A 19,759-nucleotide genomic window follows, 5' to 3' on the forward strand; every position below is an offset into this window, starting at 1 on the left:
AGCGCACACCTTTAATCCTGGCGCTAGGGAAGCAGAGGAAGGCGCGACAGCCAAGGCTATAGAAAGATGCTATGTGTGTGTTAGCGAAACCGATGGGCATTCGCAATCGTGCCACCTCCACCTCAGGTGGCCAGGCTCAATTGCAGGTCCCTGTACTTTCAGGGCGGTCTCGCCAGCCCCACAGGAACTTGCGACAAACACACGTGGCTCCGCGCCTCGCGCACCGCCCACCCGGGCGTTTCTATTCTTCACCCTTTAGACCCTAGCGGGGCGGAAGTGACGCAGCGCGGCCGCCGGAAGTGTCGCGCGGTGTTGTGCGACCCGCTCTGTGCTGAGTGGATCCTGGACCCCGAGCGTTACCGCTATGTCGATCGAAATCGAGTCTTCCGAGTGAGTCCTGCCGTGGCGTGTTCGCGGCGTGGCGTGGGGCAGGGTGAAGGGTGCTCGGGAGGACGTCGGAGGGGGCTGCGCGATGGAGGCTGCGGCCTCGAAGCACTTTCCGGGTTGGCTCCCTTTTTGGTGGGCCGGCAAGAAAGCTGCCATGGGGCGGGCAGCCTGGAGCCCGTGGGCCCCGGCGTGGGGCTTTGCAAGGGCACACGGAGCAGACCTGACTGCTGTGTTTTCCTCTACCAGCCACCCCTCCGTCGGCGCTCCCGATGTGCCGCCAGTCCCCCAGCCTGCCTCTTCCTCCTGGTCCAAGCACTAGTTACTTTAAAGGCTCGGCTGCTTCTCCAATCTGATCAGACCCAGTGTCGTGTCTTGCTTTGGTTTGCAACTTGTAGATAGAGAACCTCTGTGTGGACACAGAGAATTTGAATATTGGGTCAGAAGAATGATACTTAGCGAAGGCGGGGGCGACATTGAGCCAGGTGGGCGGGGAGTGACTGACTGAAGAGTCTTGTCTTGGACTCCCCAGGACTCCACCCACCGCCTTTTACTTTCTGAAAAGTAAAATTAAATTAGCAAAGAGGTGTGTTCTGAGTGCAAGCGAGAGATAGGTCTGTTCTGAAGATTTGCAAAAAAGCAAGGTCTATTAAGTTGGCTGAGTCTGGCACCTATGTATTTTTAAGACTGGAAGCTGACGTGAAGTATGCATGTCTGTAATAGCAGCACTGAAGAGGCAGGTAGGAAGGCCTAGAATCCAGCCTGGGTCTCTTCATAGCAAGGTACATGTTTCTAACGTTCAGTTATAAGCAAGTCACTTTTTTTTTCTGGGTTTTGTTTGTTTTCGAGACAAGGTTTCTTTGAGTTTCTCTGTGTGGGCCTCAAACTCACAGAGATCCATCAGCCTCTGCCTTCGGAGTGCTGGGATTAAAGATGTGTGCCGCCAAATATCCAGCTTTATAAATCATCTTTAAATGGATATATGCTTTGATTGAGGAAGGCAGTCAGTAGACAAAAACAGTAAGTAAAATATGAACAGTAACAGATGGCCAGTGTGTAGAAAAATAAAACAGTGATAGTGTTGGAAGGTATAACTGAAGTCAGGGCAGGAACTGCAAAGGATTTTTTTAAAAAAACATTTATTTATTTTATGTATATGAGTACACCATTGCTGTCTTCAGACATACCAGAAGAGGGTATCAGATCCCATTACAAATGGTTGTGAGCCACCATGTGGCTGCTGGGAATTGAACTCAGGACCTCTAGAAGAGCAGTCGGTGCTCTTAACCACTGAGCCATCTCTCCAGCCCCAAAGGATTTTTTACTTTGGGGTCTAATAATAGCCTTAACAACCAGTCTTTGAACATCAAATACCCTTCTATATGAGGAATAACTGTGCATGTTCAGATTATTATTGTTAGTATTATTTTGTTACTGTTTTGAGACAGGATTTCTCTGTGTAGCCCTGGCTGTCCGGGAATTCACTCTGTAGACCAGGTTGGCCTTGAACTCAGAGATCCACCTTCCTCTCTTTTCTCTGCTTCCAGAATGCTGAGACTCAAGGCATGTACCACCTCTAATCTGCTTGTTGTCATTTTTTTTAATGGACCAAATTTTCTTACAGCAATTTAATGATTTAATTTGTTAATTAATTAATTAATTTTGTTTTTTGAGGCAGGGTTTCTTTGTGTAGTCCTTGCTGTTTTAGAACTTGCTCTGTAGACCAGGCTGGCCTCAGAGATCCACCTGCCTCTGCTTCCTGAATGCTGAGATTAAGGCAGTGTGCCACTACGGCCTCATCACATGATTTAATAAGAAAAAAAAAATCAGTGATTATTATAGGTTTGAAGTATCTCACACAAAAGTCTAGTAGATCTAGTGATCAGAATAATAATGGCTACCAACTTCCTTTGGATCTCCAGACTAAATGACTGACTTTGTTTCAGTGTGATTCGTCTAATCATGCAGTACTTGAAGGAGAACAGTTTACATCGGGCGCTGGCCACCTTACAGGAAGAAACAACTGTCTCTCTGAATACTGTGGACAGCATTGAAAGTTTCGTGGCCGATATTAACAGTGGCCACTGGGATACTGTTTTACAGGCTATACAGTCTCTGAAATTGCCAGACAAGACCCTTATTGATCTCTATGAACAGGTAAGAATGAGGTGATGTTCTTGAGGTTTTTGGTTGGTTCCTTAATTGGAAGTATCAGTGAGCCTTTCTTCAGACTCTTAAGGGATATAACTGCCTGTAAAATATACATTGTCAGGACTCAACAGTGGACTTTCTTCTTTCCTTTTGGAAGATTCAAGATTTTTCCCAAACTGAAATTATTTCTTGGTATGGGTCAGACCCAAGGAAACTGAAATTACTTTTAGGTGGTCATTAAATGAAATATTCTAAAGCTGAGCATGGTGCTTTGAGCCAGGTGGTATACATACTGAGTTCCAGGCCAGCCAGGGATATATAGTAAGACCCTATATATGAGAAAGAGAGACAGAGACAGAAACACAGAGAGAGAGATTTTAGTATTAAGTTATATAATGTTCTTCAGGCACTGACCACCTGGAATTAACACACACCACTAAGTCTGACATAGATTTCTCTTTAGATACTGGCTCTACTATGTTGGGATATGCAGGGGCAGGGTGTATTTAGTCCATTTAAGTTAGTTTGTTTGTTTCTTTTTTTTCATTTTTCTGTGTAGCCCTGGCTGTCCTGGAACTTGCTGTATAGGTCCAACTGGCCTCACACTTAGAGGTCCACCTGCCTCTGCCTCACTCAGTTTGGGGTTAAAGGTGTGCACCATGGCTGCCCTGCTTTAGGCCACTTAGGCTTTTGGCCTACTGTATTTGGTGGCTCATATGACATGCTTAAATTTGATAATCTACTAAAATGATCCAGAGAACTCCAAAAACCTAGGTATTTATGTGACTAGAGTTTTATTACGGAGGACACAGATCAGAAGTAGCCGAAGGAAAAGACAGGGCTCTGAGAGAGACCTGAATGTAGAACTTTGACTCTGTCTCTGTGGAGAGGGCTGTGTCACCCACTTGCCAGATCCCCAGCTAAAAGCTTCTGTGGAGATTTTGTTACATAACCCCCCACTGATAATACATTTTCCAGCCTTAGTCTTCACCTCCCCCCCTCCCCCCTGTTGGCCCTTTACCAGAGGTGTAGTCAGCTTAAAACCTTAACCTAATAGCATGGCTTTTCTGCTAAGCAGTCCTTGTTCTAAGGTATCATTTTAGCATAAACTTACATGTTACTCAAGGGGCTCTTGAGTAACAGATAATGTAGTCACTAGTAGAATTCTAAGGGGTTTGTAAGCTCTAAAACAAGACCCTCGGGCAGACATTGACTTCTTTATTATAAAATAACACGCAGGTGTGATGATTCAAACCTTTAACCTCAGCACTTAGAGGGTGGCTTGGTCTACATAGTATGTTCCAGGCAGTCCAGGGCTGCATAATAGTGAGATCCTATCTCAAAATAGTCAATCAAAACAAAGAAAAAATAATAATAAAAAGAAAGTTAGAATTTGAAAGATGATCGTGGTGGGGGGAAGATTGCTAAAGAGAATGTGCTGAGAAATTGATTTTCTTTCCATTGTCCAGGTTGTTTTGGAATTGATAGAGCTTCGTGAATTGGGTGCTGCCAGGTCACTTCTGAGACAGACCGACCCCATGATTATGTTAAAGCAAACTCAACCAGAGCGCTATATTCATCTGGAAAACCTCTTAGCCAGATCTTACTTTGATCCTCGTGAGGTATGTCTGTGGTAATTAAATCCTTTTTGATTGTGAAAATTAAGTAATGTGGCCTTGCAAAAAGAATGTTTAAAATTTTTTTTGTTTGTTTGTATATGTGTTTGGGCAACCATACATGTGTGGAGATCAGAGGACAACTTACAGGAGTTGTTTCTTTTCTTTTACCATGAGATTCAAGCTCATTATCATGCTTGGTGGTAAACACCTTTATCCCACAGAGCCATTTTATTCACCAAGATAAGCACCATTTGATACACGCACATAAAGACATGGTTCCTTTTCCATATGACCTTCTACTGGAGAGCTGTTGAGGTAAAAGAAAGGAGAATGTGATAGGAACTGGGTAATAGAGAGTTCCGGTTTTGAAGACTGTGATTCTTTGGCCCTGCAAGTATTTCTGAAACTAGAACCGCACTTCTATCCTTGTGGCCAACTTGGGCTCTTCAGGAAGAACATTCTTCTAAAATGCAAGTGTGCAGAATTAGAAAGTTATTTTAAAATACTAATTTGGTTTAATTCCTCACCTGTTTAACTGGGTATTTTGTTTTTGTTGTTTTCTTCTTTGAATGTCTTTTTCCCTTTGATTTAAAATTTTTTTCTTATGATGTGTGTGTTCATATGTGTATGCACATACATGTGTGTACCTGTTTGAGGAGGCCAGAGGCATCAAATTCACCTTTGAAGCTGGAGTTGTAGGCAGTTGTGAGTTGACTGACGTGGGGACTGGGAATCAGCTTTCTTCTCTGGAAGAGCAGTACCTGCTGTCAGCAGCTGAGCGGTTGCCAGCTTTGCCTCTCCTTGGAAGTGATACCGACTCCTTTTTCCCCCCTAGGCATATCCAGATGGAAGTAGCAAAGAGAAAAGGAGAGCAGCGATTGCCCAGGCTTTAGCTGGGGAAGTCAGTGTGGTGCCACCTTCCCGTCTCATGGCCTTGCTGGGACAGGTAATTAAATGCCTGTAGAGGTGAAATTACCCTAAATTCTGCACCATGTATCCTTCCTCTTCTGGAACAGCAAACTAGGCTTCCAGGATGTGAGCTCTACCATCTTTAGAATTATGTTGGAACTGTGCTGGGGAGATTGGAATAATGCTCACGTGAGCTCCATAAAATCCATACTCTTCCCAGCTTTCTGGTCTTGTCAAGCTGGGCCTGTAGCCTGGTTAGTAGGACAAACTGCTTGCTTCTTATACATGAGATCATAGATTTGTTCCCAACCAAAACTAATAGTGAGGCATACTTTTATTTTCTGACATGAAAAATGTATTTATGGTGTTGCTGTGAGTACATATGTGTGTGTGCATGTGTCTGTGTGCGTGCACAAATACCAGCACTTGGGAGATGGAGGCAACAGGGAGGAATGGATGTGTTTCATTATACACTCTAAGAAAGCCAGGGTAAGAGCTCAAAACAGGAATGTGGAGTCAAGAACTGTAGCAGAAAGCAGTCAATATGTTGGTTATTGTCTTGCTTTCCCATGTCTTGCTCCTCTTGCTTTCTGGGAACATCTGCCCAGGGGTGGTACTGCTCATCAATTATTAATCAAGAAAATGCCCTCAGCTCTGCCTACAGGCCAGTCTTTGCAGATGATTGGTTTGTGAGTCAAATTGGCAAAAACTAACCTTCAGGAGTGCAAAGCACCCCTGTCTAGATGGGTTCAGGGTAATATTCATTAGATAAATTGACAAGTTGGAATCAGTGCAAATGTTCACTAAAACATATGTTGATTAGGTAAACAGAAACTTCCAGCAAACAGTATATTTTACAGGCATTAAAATGATAGTTTTGCAATTCCTAATACATATGAGCTGGCATATTAAGGTATGTCATAATATGAGGTGAAGACAATAAATTTAGTATATAGTATAATTATTAATAGAGCAATTAAAACCGCATCATGTGAGAGGATAATGACTACAAGTAATTATGTAAAATGTTATTAGTGGCTGGCTTTGTGTATTGGAACTCTGGGAGATTTCTGCTTTCCACACCATTTTTCCTGTCAAGAGTCTTCCATGAGAAGTCCATGTTCTTGCCCATATTGAACCATAGATATGTTTGGCTGGTTAGAGATGGTGTGACCAGAAAGCTTCTTAGTTTCCTGAAACCTTGTTCTTTCAGGTATGTTTTTGCTTGAGCAGTGATGACTGGCTCTTCAAAGCTTCTAAGCAGATTAATTCTTTCCTTTTTCACAGGCATTGAAGTGGCAGCAGCACCAGGGATTGCTTCCTCCTGGGATGACCATAGATTTGTTTCGAGGCAAGGCAGCTGTCAAAGATGTGGAAGAAGAGAAGTTTCCAACACAGCTGAGCAGGCATATTAAGGTAGGTTCCGATACTTAGACGTGCAGTAGTTGGTGACCGGTTGAATACCCATCATGTACAGAGCCAGGCCCTGCCTCAGGAGCTGGGGTTCCAGGGAGGACAGCTCTGATGGTCCTTGGGGTTCTCTTGGTACCCATTTGGGGTACTGCAGTAGCCTAGCAGTGTTGCATGTGAGTTGTATACACAAGTAGATACATATTTGACATCCACCCATAATCCTATATTTTAGAGAAATGGTCTGTTCTTTGGTTAAATCTTGGACTGTATGAATTGTCTACCTACATGGCCTGTTAAACATTTATGCTTAGTCTCCTGCATCTTAGGCAAAGGGCCAGTCAGGGTTGTAAAGTTGACTTGTGATATTATAGGAAATAATTTTATCTAATGGCTTATTTAGTTACTGTGTGAGTTCATGCCAGGGATTAGACTTAGAACCTCAACATACCACTGAGCTACATCCCCACACCTTGATTTTATTCAAATACTGTTTTGGGAGAAGGCACAATCAAGTAGTTCAGTTCCCAGAATTACAGGTATGCTTACTAATGTTAGCATCTCTTTTATAGTATAGCTTCTCTGTAATTTTGTGCTTTTATTGAATTTACGGATTCAAAAATGCTCCATATTATGGGGATAGGGAGATGGCTCAGTGGTTAAAATGCTTGTGGTACAAAGATGAGGACCTGAGTCTGGATTCCTGGCACCATATACATTTGAGTGTGACAGCCTGCATGTGGTAGCCCAGTGGTGGGGGCAGAGACTGGTAGATACTGTGGGCTTTCTAGCCAGCCATTCTAGTAGAATGTGGGGAGCTCCAGGTTCAGTGAGAGACTGCATACTAAAAAATAAGGTAGAGAGAGGCAGAAGATACCATGTGTGTGCATGGATGAGTGCACCTGCATGAACATGTACACACATCATACACTGTACTGCACATAAATGCACACACACAGATGTTGGATATTTTTTAACTCTTTGGCTTTTGTATTTTGGATTTGTTTTTTCTGCACTGTGTATTCTCCCTTGCATATGGTAATTTTGAGTAGTAACTTTATGTACCTTGGTGTCATTCTGTTGATGCCACTGGGCTAGAATCTTTCTGGCATGAACAAGTTGCAGTGCAACTTTCTGGCATGTAAAATTTGCAGTGAAAATGTAACTAGACATGATGGTTCATTCCAGTAGTTTCTATAGGCTAGGGCAGGAAGACTCAAGTTCAGGGCCTGCATCAGCCCTAGACTCAGTTCAAGTCCAGTATGGGCAACTTACTGAAACCTAGTCTCAAAATAAAAAAAAAAAAGAGGGCTGGGGATATAGTTCAGTAGTAGAGTACCTGCCTAGTATGTATAGACCCTCGGTCTGCACCCCAGCACTAAAAACAAAAGAAAAGAGAAATCCATCTTAGTCTTTTCTTGCCATCTGTCTACTGCCCTGTGGTTTCCCTGTCATTGGAACATTGTCACTGCCGGTGCTTGAAGGTACTTACCAAGCAGTAACTAGTCTAATAATTAGTCCTAGGCTTTTATTTTCCCTAAAGATTTATTTATTTTTTTAATTTTATATGTATGGGTGTTTTGTGTGCATGCATATATCTGTGCACCACATGCATGCCTGCTGCCCATAGAAGCCAGAAGAGGGCACTGGATCCTTTGGAATTGTGGTTACAGATGATTGTGAGATGCCTGTGGGTAGTGGAATTTGAATCCAGGTCCTGTGCAAGAGCAGGCAGTACTCTTAACTGCTAAGCCATTTCTCCAGCCCCTAGTCCTAATTTGGTGAGCCACACAATATCGTATGATTCAATAAAAGTTGTGGAATAGTGATGGAAATCTTATTTACAATACTCTTATTTAAAAATGAATCCTCCATCCTTTCCATCCAGATCCACAACAGAAACATAGTAAGCCATGTTAATTTGTGACTGAAGCCATTTTAATAGTTGATTCTGGCAGGAAGTTATTGTTTGAACCAACTGAAGTATTTGTTCTATACCTCATGAAAATAAGAGTTTTGTTTTTTTTTTTTAAAGTAGGTATAGATGATGTGATATATGCTTGTAATCCCAGCACTTATGGGGTATTAAAGAAAGGATGATGTCAAGTTTAAGGACAGTGTGGGCTGTATACTGAGTTCTTGGTCAGCTTAGGCAGCATAGCGAAATTATCTTTGAAAGAACAAAGCAAAGTGGTCTCCCTTATTTTCTTGAAATAATTGCATTAAAACAACATTTAGATGTAAAACAAGGGTAGGGTTTCGAAAAAGGTTAATAACCTGGGGATTGTTTTAAGACAATTACTTAAAAGTGTATGTTTTCATTATTTCCCTCGGAACAGTTTGGACAGAAATCCCATGTGGAGTGTGCACGGTTCTCTCCAGATGGCCAGTATCTAGTCACTGGCTCTGTTGACGGATTTATTGAGGTGTGGAACTTCACTACTGGGAAAATCAGGAAGGTAAAGTATTTTAAATGCATTCACTTTTTAAGGAAGAATTGCTTATTTTTCCTTAATTCTGTGTCTTATTTCTGAATTGGATGACTTGAAGATGACCCTTTATGAAATAAACCTGTATTTTATAATTTTAAAGCTCCTTTTAAGTTAAATTCTGAATTTTGATTAAGGGAAAACCTTTACTATCTATACTTTTCATTGATCTTTATAAAAATTTAAAAGTTTTTGTAAACTTTATTTTGAATGAATAACATGTCTATCTAGAGTTGAGAAAGTGTCCTGAGGTCTTAAAGTGTGAGACTCCTACTCCTGTCCTTGAGTTAGTCAGAGCTCTTCCTTTGTTGTGCCATGCTTATCCATTTCTTGGCTTTCCAGCAATGTTCTGTGTGTGCTAGCAGTTACTCATATGTCTTCTTAGTGATGGTACACAGATGGCAGCATACATAGTGTGTAGTGTATTTTGCCCCTTGCTTTGTTATTTCTTTTCTTTTTTCTTTTTTCTTTTTTTCTCCTCAAATAGGTTTGTAGGGACGCTTTCTATTTAAGGAAAACACAATATACACTGTAGGGGTTGGAGAAATGACTCAGGTTAATAATTCAGGTCTGCTGTGTAAGTGTAAAAACTTGAGTTCAGGGCCCCAGAACCCATGTAACTATCAGGTGGCTGGTTTGGCAGCTCATCTGTAATTCCAGTGTTTGAAAGGAGACAAACTGGCTAACCACACCACCCACATTGGTTAGCTACATTGGCCATGGTGTTTATCATAGCAGTAGTAACCAAATCTCTTTACCTACTGAGCACATCTTGCCAGCTGGGGTACAGATTTTATGGGTGATTTACACTTTTTTTCTGTTTGGCTTGACAAATATTAAACACTTTGTGGAGTTGATTCTCTCTTTCCACCTTTACATGAGTTTGAGAGGTCAAACTCAGTGGCCAGGCTTATGTGGCAGATGTCTTTCCAGCTAAGTCATCTTTCTGGCCTTTTTGTTTAAACCATCAAACAATCTCATTTTATAATCAGAAGAAAAACCATAGTTTCACTTTCCATGTGTAGTAAAAACATAGAACTAATCCCAGAACTTCCCTGCCTCAAAAATACAAAATGAGAACAAAGAAAAAGTGAAGCAAACTTTGATTGCAGTTGTGGTAGATGTTAGATGAGACACCAGGCATAGATATGTCAACAGATGACGTTAGGAATGGCAGCTGACCATTTGAGACACGTTTCTTTACTTTCTCATGTCATCCCCCTCAAGAAGCAAATTCAGATTCACTAAAGACAGAAAGTGTGAAAGTAGAGAGCCATTCTGCCTAGAGAGGTTCAGCTCCAGTGTGCACCGCCATACCCACCTTGTGTTGGTACTTTCTAAAGTGTCATCTGAGTTGTGTAAAGTTATTTATCCCTAGTTCTATCAGTTGTTCATAAGGAAGCTGTACATGGCACAGCTTTTTGCTTAGGAATTTGGGTAGACACAATCTAGCATCCTGCTTTTAGTCAATTTCAAGAGTTCTGAGTGGGGCCACTGGGACATTGGTTTGGTTTTTTTGCATTACTTTAACAACTGTTAATTATCACTTTAGGATCTTAAGTACCAAGCCCAGGATAACTTCATGATGATGGATGATGCTGTCCTCTGCATGTGTTTCAGCAGAGATACTGAAATGTTAGCAACTGGGGCCCAAGATGGAAAGATCAAGGTACGGATCAGTGCCAGGAGTGCTTGTATTTAACACTTTCAAGTTTTTTTGTTTTGTTGTTTATTTATTTTGGTTTATTGAGAACAGGTTTCTCTGTGTAGCCTTGGCTGTCCTGAGCTTGCTCTGTAGAACTTGATGGCCTTGTACTCATAGATCCCCCTGCCACTGCCCCCAAGTGCTGGATTAAAGGTGTGCGCACCACCACCACTGAGCTGTTTTCAAGTTTTTTTTTTTTTAAAGTTATCTAAAGAATTTGGATGTTTTCAAGTTTTTTAATGGTGTGCTACACATGACATTCATTATCCAAATAGCTTCTATGTATTGAGCATCAACTTGATGCAAGTTTCTTTTTCTTGTTCAATTTTATTAATTCTGTCTGGGCTGTTCTGTTAACATGTTAACGTCATACAGTTGGTAAGTTACACACCCAGCACTTCAGTTCAGACCTGTCCATGTCTGTTTTGGTTGCAGCTCATTACAATACCTGTAGTGTATTACACACTGATATGTATTTAAAGGAAATGGTGTGCAGCTGCTCTAGCTGTGGCTTGTCTTTAGTTGCTGACCATAGGCCTGGGGCTAGGTAAATACACAAGTGGTCACTGCTGATGAACTCAGCTGCTGTTGTTTTAAAGTAGTGTTTGGGATTGAACTCAGGGCCTTGTTAAACAAACACTCTTCCCCTGGGTTGTTTTTTTGTTTGTTTTAAAGGTTTATTGGTCTTAGTTTGTTTTTAGGATTTATATGTGCAAGTGCTTTGCCTGCATGTGCATATGTGCACCACGTGTGCCTGTTACCTGAGGAGGTCAAAAAAGGGCATCAGTCCCCCAGAACTGAACTTGCAGGCAGTTCTGAACTGCCATGTGGTGTTGTGTTGGGTACCTGGGTCCCCTACAAAAGTAGCAAGTACTGAGCATCTCTCCAGTTCACCACTGCGGTGGTTTTTGTTGCTGTTTCGTTGTTGTTGTTTAAATTCCTAACCTTGAATCTTTATTTTAATAATTTATAAGAAAAGAGTTGTAAATTTCAGAAGATTTGAATCACTGCATTACTGCATTAGACTCGCCAGAATGAACTGTTGGCACGAGGCTTGATGCTGCCTTGGTGTATTAGCATCGTGTTGTGAGCTGTATCTAGTAACACGTTACTCACATGGTTCTTTCTTAATAAAGGTTTGGAAGATTCAGAGTGGACAGTGTTTGAGAAGATTTGAAAGGGCACATAGTAAAGGTGTCACCTGTCTAAGCTTTTCCAAGGACAGCAGTCAGATCCTCAGTGCTTCTTTTGACCAGACAATAAGGTAAGAGGAATCCCTGAAATGTCTTCCGAAGATTTGATGAATAGATCAAGGCCTCACCCACCACCCTGAGGGAGAAGTTCTGGTGTGTCTTTACACTGTTTCCAGGGTTCAGTGATCTGGAAGGCAAGGGTATATGAGGCTCATTGTCTCCAGGTCAGGAGGCACAGCACTGTTCTGTTTGAGTTTGTATCCAGAAGAGATTTGAAAGGGTGAAATAACAGTGTTTCATGTTTCTCAGTGTGTGATCCGTGAAGCTAGGTGTGGAGGTGGAGGCTTGGACCCTCAGCACTTGGAAGATAGAGACAAATAGACCATGAATCTTAAGCCAGCTTGGACTCCCTAGTGAAACTTTGTCTTAAAAACAAAAATGTGATCTGTGGAACCATCTGTGTTATAATCACTTTACAGGACATTTTTACAGATTGCTGGGACACAGCTGAGAGCACTAATTACTAATCTCTTACTCACTAGTCTGCACAGAAGCCTAGGTTTCTGACGTTTCTCAGTCCTTTGCTGTGCAGTTTGTGTTGGTTTTGTTTTATTGTTTGACATAATGAAAATGATACTGTGTATAGTTCTTCATTTAATATTGTAATGCTTTTAAAATTCATCTAAAATGCATTCAACACTTTGCTTCCAGAAATAACATATTGGATATTATTCTTTTACTTTTATTTGATAGAATTCATGGTTTAAAATCTGGAAAAACACTGAAGGAATTTCGAGGCCATTCTTCCTTTGTTAATGAGGCAACGTTTACACAAGATGGACATTACATTATCAGTGCATCTTCTGATGGCACTGTGAAGGTGACGTATTACCCTCCACTCATTCTGGACTGTCTTCCCTGTGTTGCTTTTAAAGAAGGTATTGTTAGTCAGGGTGGTGATGATACAGTGTGTGAGTCTGAGACCAAAGATCCTTATTGGTCTGTATGGTCTGTATGGTCTGTATTCCTGTAACCTCTAACTCACATAGCCCTCTATTAATGATGCTTCATTCATAGATGCGTGCAGCAGTTCAGTCTTCACATAGCTACAGGCCAGTACTTACAATCAAATTCAGAAGTCTCAATGACCAAGTAAATCTGTTTCTTGTGTTTCTCCCCAAGTTTAGGACTTTCCTTATATTTGAAGAGGAGTAGGGGAAAGAAAGCATAGAAATGTAGTGAAAGCTGTCTGTAACCTTGAGCCTTTCTACCCATGCCCAGGTTCATGATGGAGTGGCTCTAAGTATATTTATTCATATATTCAAATATAAATATATTTATTCAATATATGAATAAATGCCTAGGCCAACAGGCTTGGCTCTGTTCCCTGACTAGCTCATAACTTAATTATCCATTTATTCTAAGTCATATTATGTGGCTGGTTACCTGGTCCTTGGTTTCATGAAATTGTCTTCTGTGCCTAGGGTGAATCTTCCATGCCTATTTCCCAAAATCCTTTCTCTCTGGTGGATGTCCTATCTTCTAATCATGCCTTATTGGCCATAGGCTTTTTTATTGACAGTTGAAGCTTTCATACATTGCAGGTCTCAGCTTACAGTGGTCTGTGTCTTCAGTTCCAGGGGATCAGGTGCCCTTCTGGCCACCTCTGGGACCTGCCTATATATGGCCTATGCTTACACAAACACTTGGTTTACTTACTTACTTACTTACTTACTTTGGTGTTTTGAGATAGCCTCACTGTGTAGGTCTGGCTGTCCTGGAAGACCAGGCTGTCCTATATAGACCCAGCTGGCTTTGAACTCTGCCCACCGTGAGCTCCCCAACCCTCGAGCTAAGCCCCTGTTTGCTTCCTAGTTCTGGGATTACTGGCACCCAGCTTTTATGTGCGTGCTAGAAATCAAACATAAGTCCTCATGTTTGCCTAGCAAGCACTCTACTGAGCCATGTCCTCAATTCCTGGGTAATTGTTTCCTCCCTTCTTTCCCGGGCTGTCCTAGAGTATACTTACTCAAACTAGGGCTCCTTCTGCCTTAGCCTCCTGATGGCTGAAATTACAGTTATGTACCATCATGCCTGGTATTTTGTTGATTTGAGACAGGATCTTGCTATACAATAGTGCAAGGTGACTTTGAACTCTCAGCTCCCTGAGTGCTAGGATTAAAGGTATGTGCCACTGTGCCAGCTTCTGGTTGTTTATGAAGATAGCAGTGTTGAAACATAGCTAATTTCAAAGTTATATGGTTCTATTAGGAAGAATATATAAGAAAAGATCCTGGATCATAAAGGGTTTTTATTGTTTAGCTTGTTGTTTTCATTTTATTATGCTAGTTAAATACTGAAGAAGTTAAATGCTTACTATACATATGGCAGTATTGGTTATTTGATTGTCTTAAAATCAAGCAGCTTTTTTGAGCCAATTTAACTCATTTTTATTAACTTATTTGTTAATTGTTAGGACTTAACTTTAGAGATTCTCGTAGTCTAAATGTTTATGCTTTGCTTTTTTTTTTTTTTTTTTTTTTTTTTGGTGGTAGATCTGGAATATGAAGACCACAGAATGTTCAAATACCTTTAAATCCCTGGGGAGTACTGCAGGGACAGATATTACAGTCAATAGCGTGATTCTGCTTCCTAAAAACCCAGAGCATTTTGTTGTGTGCAACCGATCGAACACAGTGGTCATCATGAACATGCAAGGCCAGGTGAGTACTTAGAAACTGCTTCTGCCCTGAACTTGGTTCTGGCCCAGACTGTGACCAAACAAAGGTTCATTAGTTCTTAGCTGTTTGTAGCTGTGTGTATTTATAGACATGCTTTCAGAAGTACATCTTTTTTCTAGTATGTGTATGATAACCTTTTCATTCTTCTAATCTGCCGTTTTTGTTTTTTTTGTTTTTTTGTTTGTTTGTTTGTTTTTGAGAGAGTCTTGCTATGTAGCCTGGTCTTATCATCAAACTCAGTTGACCCCTTTCAGAGTTCTGAGTGTTGGTTTTATAGGCGGACACCACCATGCCCAGCTCTGATCTGTCATTCAGCCTTTTGTAGATAGCAAGAGTAATCCCACTTTTAGGGAGGTCCAGTATGGTGTGGATTACTCTTTTGGGACATCTAACTACCACACTGGCTAACATGGGATACCGATGGGAAGAAAGCAGCAGTGTCTCACTGTAGCCTAGGGTGGCCTTGAACTCTGTCTGAGTCCCCTTTCTCAGCACCCCACCCCCCAAGTGCTGGGACTGCAGGTGAGCACTACCAAGATGAGTTTAATGTTGTATATCATAAAGCAAAGTCTTAGTTGGGTCCATCCTGGGTGGGGTATGGGCTTTAGAGGGACTGATGAACATAAGTCTAGGTAACACTGAAAACTAGAAGTATATTAATGTAGAAAATGGTTGATGTGAGGTAATGAATTTGCCTCATGAGAATGTGGTCAGTAAACCAGAGAACAGGGCTGCTGACTTGGATGCAACATTCAAAATTTTTGTCAGTTGTTTTTTAGGTAGCTTTTCTGTTGAATATTTTCAGGCAGGAAGATTTAACACATTCTGAATGAAACTTGTGATAGTAACCAAAGTGCAAAATAATTGTAAAAATGTCAGGTTTGAATTTTTTGTCTGTTTTCTCAGTGTCTGATGCATGCCTGTCTTTGGGAGGTTGGAGGCAGAAGGATCAGGAATTGAGAGTTAATTCAGAGTCAACCTTGGCTGCATAGGAAGCTTGAGCCCAGCCTGATTACCTGAGACCCTGTCTCAAAACAGAAAAAGTCCTTATTAAGTGCTAGGCCAGCAGCAGGGTAGTATAGCATGCTGCCTGTGGTTGATCTGCTCTAAATCTTGTTCTGCTTTTGTTTGTGATGTCTTCTAGATTGTCAGAAGCTTCAGTTCTGGTAAAAGAGAGGGTGGTGACTTTGTTTGCTGTGCCCTCTCCCCTCGTGGCGAGTGGATCTACTGTGTTGGGGAGGACTTTGTGCTTTACTGCTTCAGCACAGTCACTGGCAAGCTGGAGAGAACTCTGACGGTGAGTCTGGGAATGTCCATCCTCTTAACTCTGAAGTATAAGCCTTCTGTATTGGAGGCATTTACCAATAAGTTGAATAATTGTGTTATATGTTAGAATCCAGGTGTATTGTAGTAGAATTCTGCCTTAGGGAAGAGGATGACTGTACAAGAAGCAGAAAGGGACATAATGTCTAGCCAACTAGGCCAGATCTTCTGGGGCAGAGGGGCTGGAGAGACAATGCTTTACCAGTTCCTTTAGAGGGAAATTCCTTGCATATCATCCTTCCAAATTAATTGAGTATTTGAGTACTTTAGAGTATTGTTTCAAATAAATTGAAGATATCAGGACTAATTTCCTTCTTTTCCTTTTTTCTTTCTTTCCTTTTACTTGCCTTCTTTTCCCTTTCCTTCCCCTTTATCCCCTTTCTTTTCCTTTCTTCTCCTTTTCCCTTTCCTTTTCTTCCTTATCCTTTCCCGTTTTTTCAAGACGTGGTTTCTCTGTGTGGCCCTGGCTGGCCTTGAACTCAGATGTCAGTTTTTGCCTCCCTTCTGGGATTAAAGGCATGTACCACCACCCAGCTTATGAGGAGTAACTAATGCCAATTGCTATAATAAACAGTCCCCAAATTTTAGTGGTTTAACAAGATAAAAACTTTTTATGTCACAGTGCAGTGTGAATTAGAGAGCCCTCTTTTAAGCAGTGCCTAGAGTTGGTGTCTCTTCTTCCTCCTCACCCCACTCTGGAAGCCTCTTGAAGGTGTTTTGTTAAGACCTGTGAACCCTGCCTGTGCTTTCCATGTTCTAGGTTCATGAGAAGGATGTGATCGGAATTGCACACCACCCGCACCAGAACTTGATTGCCACCTACAGTGAAGATGGACTCCTGAAGCTCTGGAAACCCTAAGTTGGCCTTTCCAGTGCAGCCAAGGAGCATGTACTTAAGTGAGGGAGGGCATGTTCATGTGTCACTTTCACTTTTCCATGTCTGCATCCTAGCATAAAACTTGTAAATAAGTCAGTATGACATATTCAGTAGCTTCAGGTTCTTTTAAAAAAGATTTTAATAAACTTAAACCTTTCTTTACCATAAGTGCTCACAAAGGGGGAGGGAGAGTCACTATCCTTGATCCTCAAGTCTGGTAGTGAGTGTAAAACAGACTATGAAAAGGTTTTAATTAGCATTTCAAATGAAGTTTTTCTTCTAGAAATATCAGTATTTCAGATCTTTGGTAGAAGATTAATGAAAACATTAGTGACTACCCCAGTTAGAAGCAGATAAACTAGTGATGCCTTTAAGATGCTTTAGATGGTAACTGTTTCTTAAACAGAATTTTCATAAAATTATGTCTCAGTCAGACAATACATTTGCTTATGAAGGGAGACATGAAAAAGTTTTCGTTCTCTTGTCACCCTTCTCATTCTGAGCTCTGCTTTTTATGTTCCGTCCTACTCCTGTATTCCACTTGGAACAAGTTACAGGGTTTATGGGATTTGATGTTTGGGCACTTCTCTTTTCTATGTAGAGGGTGATTTAATACTGAAAATGTACTGTTGTGAAGAAAAACTAGAAAAGGACTTGAGATTTAAGTCTCTTATGTATATACTTTGCAGTGAACTGAAAACTGTTGTCAACAAAATCCTTGAAAATGGGTTCCACATTGATGTCCTTCACATTTAAAAAAAAATTTGTAAAGATTATTTTATGCATGTGAGTACACTGTCACTGTCTTCAGACACACCAGAAGAGGGCATTAGATCCCATTACAGATGGTTGTGATTGCTGGGATTTGAACTTGGGACCTTTGGGAGAGCCGTCAGTGCTCCTAATCACTTGATCACTGAGCCATCTTTCCAGCCTTCTCCTAGACTTTTTATTGAGAAAGTCATTACCACATTTTACATTTAGGGCTGGGGGCTGTAGCTCTCTCTCAATTGCATGCATGCATGCTTTGGTTTGATTGGCAGTTGGGAGGTGGAGGCAGGACTAAAATTTCAAGGTAGCTCTATAGAAAGTTCAAGGCCAGCCTGGTCTACAAATAAGGACAGCCAGGCTGTTAACGGAAAAACTGGTCTTGAAACACCAAGAGGAGAAAAAAAAGTTTAAGATTAATCTGGGCTGTATAGGGAGACCTTGTCTGCCCCTAAGAGTCAAGAGTTTGCCAAGCTAGGCATATGCCTATAATTGCAGCACCTGCAAAATTGAGGCAGTTTTGAGACCAGCTAGGGCTGCATTTAAGATCTTGTCTCAAAACAACTATAATGTGGTAAGCTATGTATGGGACAAACTAGTAGTATTTTTAGTGGCTGGTATTATAGGTATGTACCACCATACTTGGTCCTTCAGCAGTATATGGAAGGAACCTGTGAGACTGACCTTTCTTAAGCCCCACATAGCCAGCATCCTCAAGCTGGAGACCCTTCCTGAGTAGCCCTCCTGGGCTAAGGCAGCATTGAAACTGATGCCTATCCCTGGCACCCACTCCCCATTGAGGGTGTCAAGAACCTTATGTGTGGATGTAGAGGATGGGACCTTGTACAGGCTGGTAACACCTAGTGGTGCAAGTTTTTAATTTGGCAGCCCCCATAGCCAAAGGTGTTAAGGGCCCTGTAATAGAGACTAATGGAAGCTCAGTGTCTGCAACTTCCTTATAGAGTTCTGTCAGTAGTGTTAAAATGTCCTGTCCCCTACTTTGTTGACAATCATGAAATGTTTCAGGGTGATATTTTTCCATTGCTAGTTTTTGAATCATGCAGTCAGCTTTCTTCTTGGTTCAAAGCTGACCAAATTAATGAATAGTAAGCAGCTAGATTCCAGTCTCATGATTTACTCACCAAGTAATTTGAGACATTTTCAGATCTCACCCCAGACCTACACAAACTACTGAGACCCATTCAGCAAGCATATACAGGATTTTATGTTGTCTTTAAATTTTTTACTCTTCCCTAAGGTCTCACCCTAAATGCTAAAGCTGTATAACATGCTAATCTCTTATATCTGAAAAGTTTAATAGTATGTTGAAGGTGACATACATCTTCCTGGTTTAAAACATTAAACAGCAAACCAGAAGTGATGCATGCCTTTAATCGCGTGGGAAGCAAATCTGAGTTCCAGGTAAGCCTAGGGGGTACCTTGTCTTGACACACACAACAACAACAAAAACCCCATTACATTTAACCAGGGTTATAAATGGTTATGCTTTTACCAGCTCAGGCAACTGTCTGGCCCAACAGGTTTTTTTTAGTGCTAAAATCCAAGGTTTCTAAAATTGAAACACTATCACCAATAATACTGCTTGGCAGCATAGACTGACTTTGGCCCAATACAAATCCAATGGCTTACCTTTCCCTCAGCCTCCTAAAATGTTGGAACTACAGGCATGTACCACTATGATACAGGTGATGTATATTTATTCCTGCTGTTAGATCATCTTCATATTTAAGGCTACTGCATACAACCTAGTTGAACCTAATCCCAATAGGATGAGACCTGATCAGTTTCTCAGAGACCTGGCTACTTTCCTGAAGAGATGGGTTCAGTTCCCAGCACCAACATTGCAGCTCACAACTAAAACTTGTATCTGACACTCACACACCAAAGCACATTGAAATAAAACCATTCCTAAGCAGTTCCATTCACAGCTTAAAATGAAAACCAATGACATACTGAAGGCTCGGGAACCCTTTTGTATGCCAAATACAAGCTTCCTGTTTCTGTCTCTGGCTCTCATTGTAGAGATGGGACCTGCTTGGAACTGAACCTGGGTCCTCTCAGTACTAACCACTGAACCATGGTATTTTGCTAACTCAAACGTTCTCCCCATGAAGAAAACTTCAGTCTACTTTCAGATTAGAAATGCTTTTGAATTCCTGACTGAAAAGA

General features: G+C 41.3%; 1 protein-coding gene across 1 annotated transcript; it reads left to right on the top strand.

Moving 5' to 3' along the window:
• Positions 1–257: 257 nt before the first annotated feature.
• Smu1 (SMU1 DNA replication regulator and spliceosomal factor) lies at positions 258–17,582 on the top strand. The gene is made up of 12 exons (XM_034503704.2): positions 258–390; positions 2,331–2,541; positions 4,005–4,157; positions 4,990–5,100; positions 6,351–6,479; positions 8,813–8,932; positions 10,515–10,631; positions 11,804–11,931; positions 12,614–12,740; positions 14,416–14,583; positions 15,746–15,898; positions 16,685–17,582. The coding sequence occupies exons 1-12, from the start codon at positions 365–367 to the stop codon at positions 16,781–16,783; spliced, it is 1,542 nt and encodes a 513-aa protein (XP_034359595.1). The 5' UTR covers positions 258–364; the 3' UTR covers positions 16,784–17,582.
• Positions 17,583–19,759: the final 2,177 nt, after the last annotated feature.

The sequence above is a fragment of the Arvicanthis niloticus genome, chromosome 5, assembly GCF_011762505.2.
Source record: "Arvicanthis niloticus isolate mArvNil1 chromosome 5, mArvNil1.pat.X, whole genome shotgun sequence".
Taxonomy (NCBI): domain Eukaryota; kingdom Metazoa; phylum Chordata; class Mammalia; order Rodentia; family Muridae; genus Arvicanthis; species Arvicanthis niloticus.

What these genes read in the sequence shown, in the direction of transcription:
- Smu1 (XM_034503704.2), top strand. Translation starts at nt 365, where the DNA reads ATGTCGATCGAAATCGAGTCTTCCGA. An exon ending in CTTACTTTGATCCTCGTGAG is followed by an intron (nt 4,158 to 4,989) that starts GTATGTCTGTGG and finishes TTTCCCCCCTAG; the next exon opens with GCATATCCAGATGGAAGTAG. An exon ending in AGCTGGAGAGAACTCTGACG is followed by an intron (nt 15,899 to 16,684) that starts GTGAGTCTGGGA and finishes TCCATGTTCTAG; the next exon opens with GTTCATGAGAAGGATGTGAT.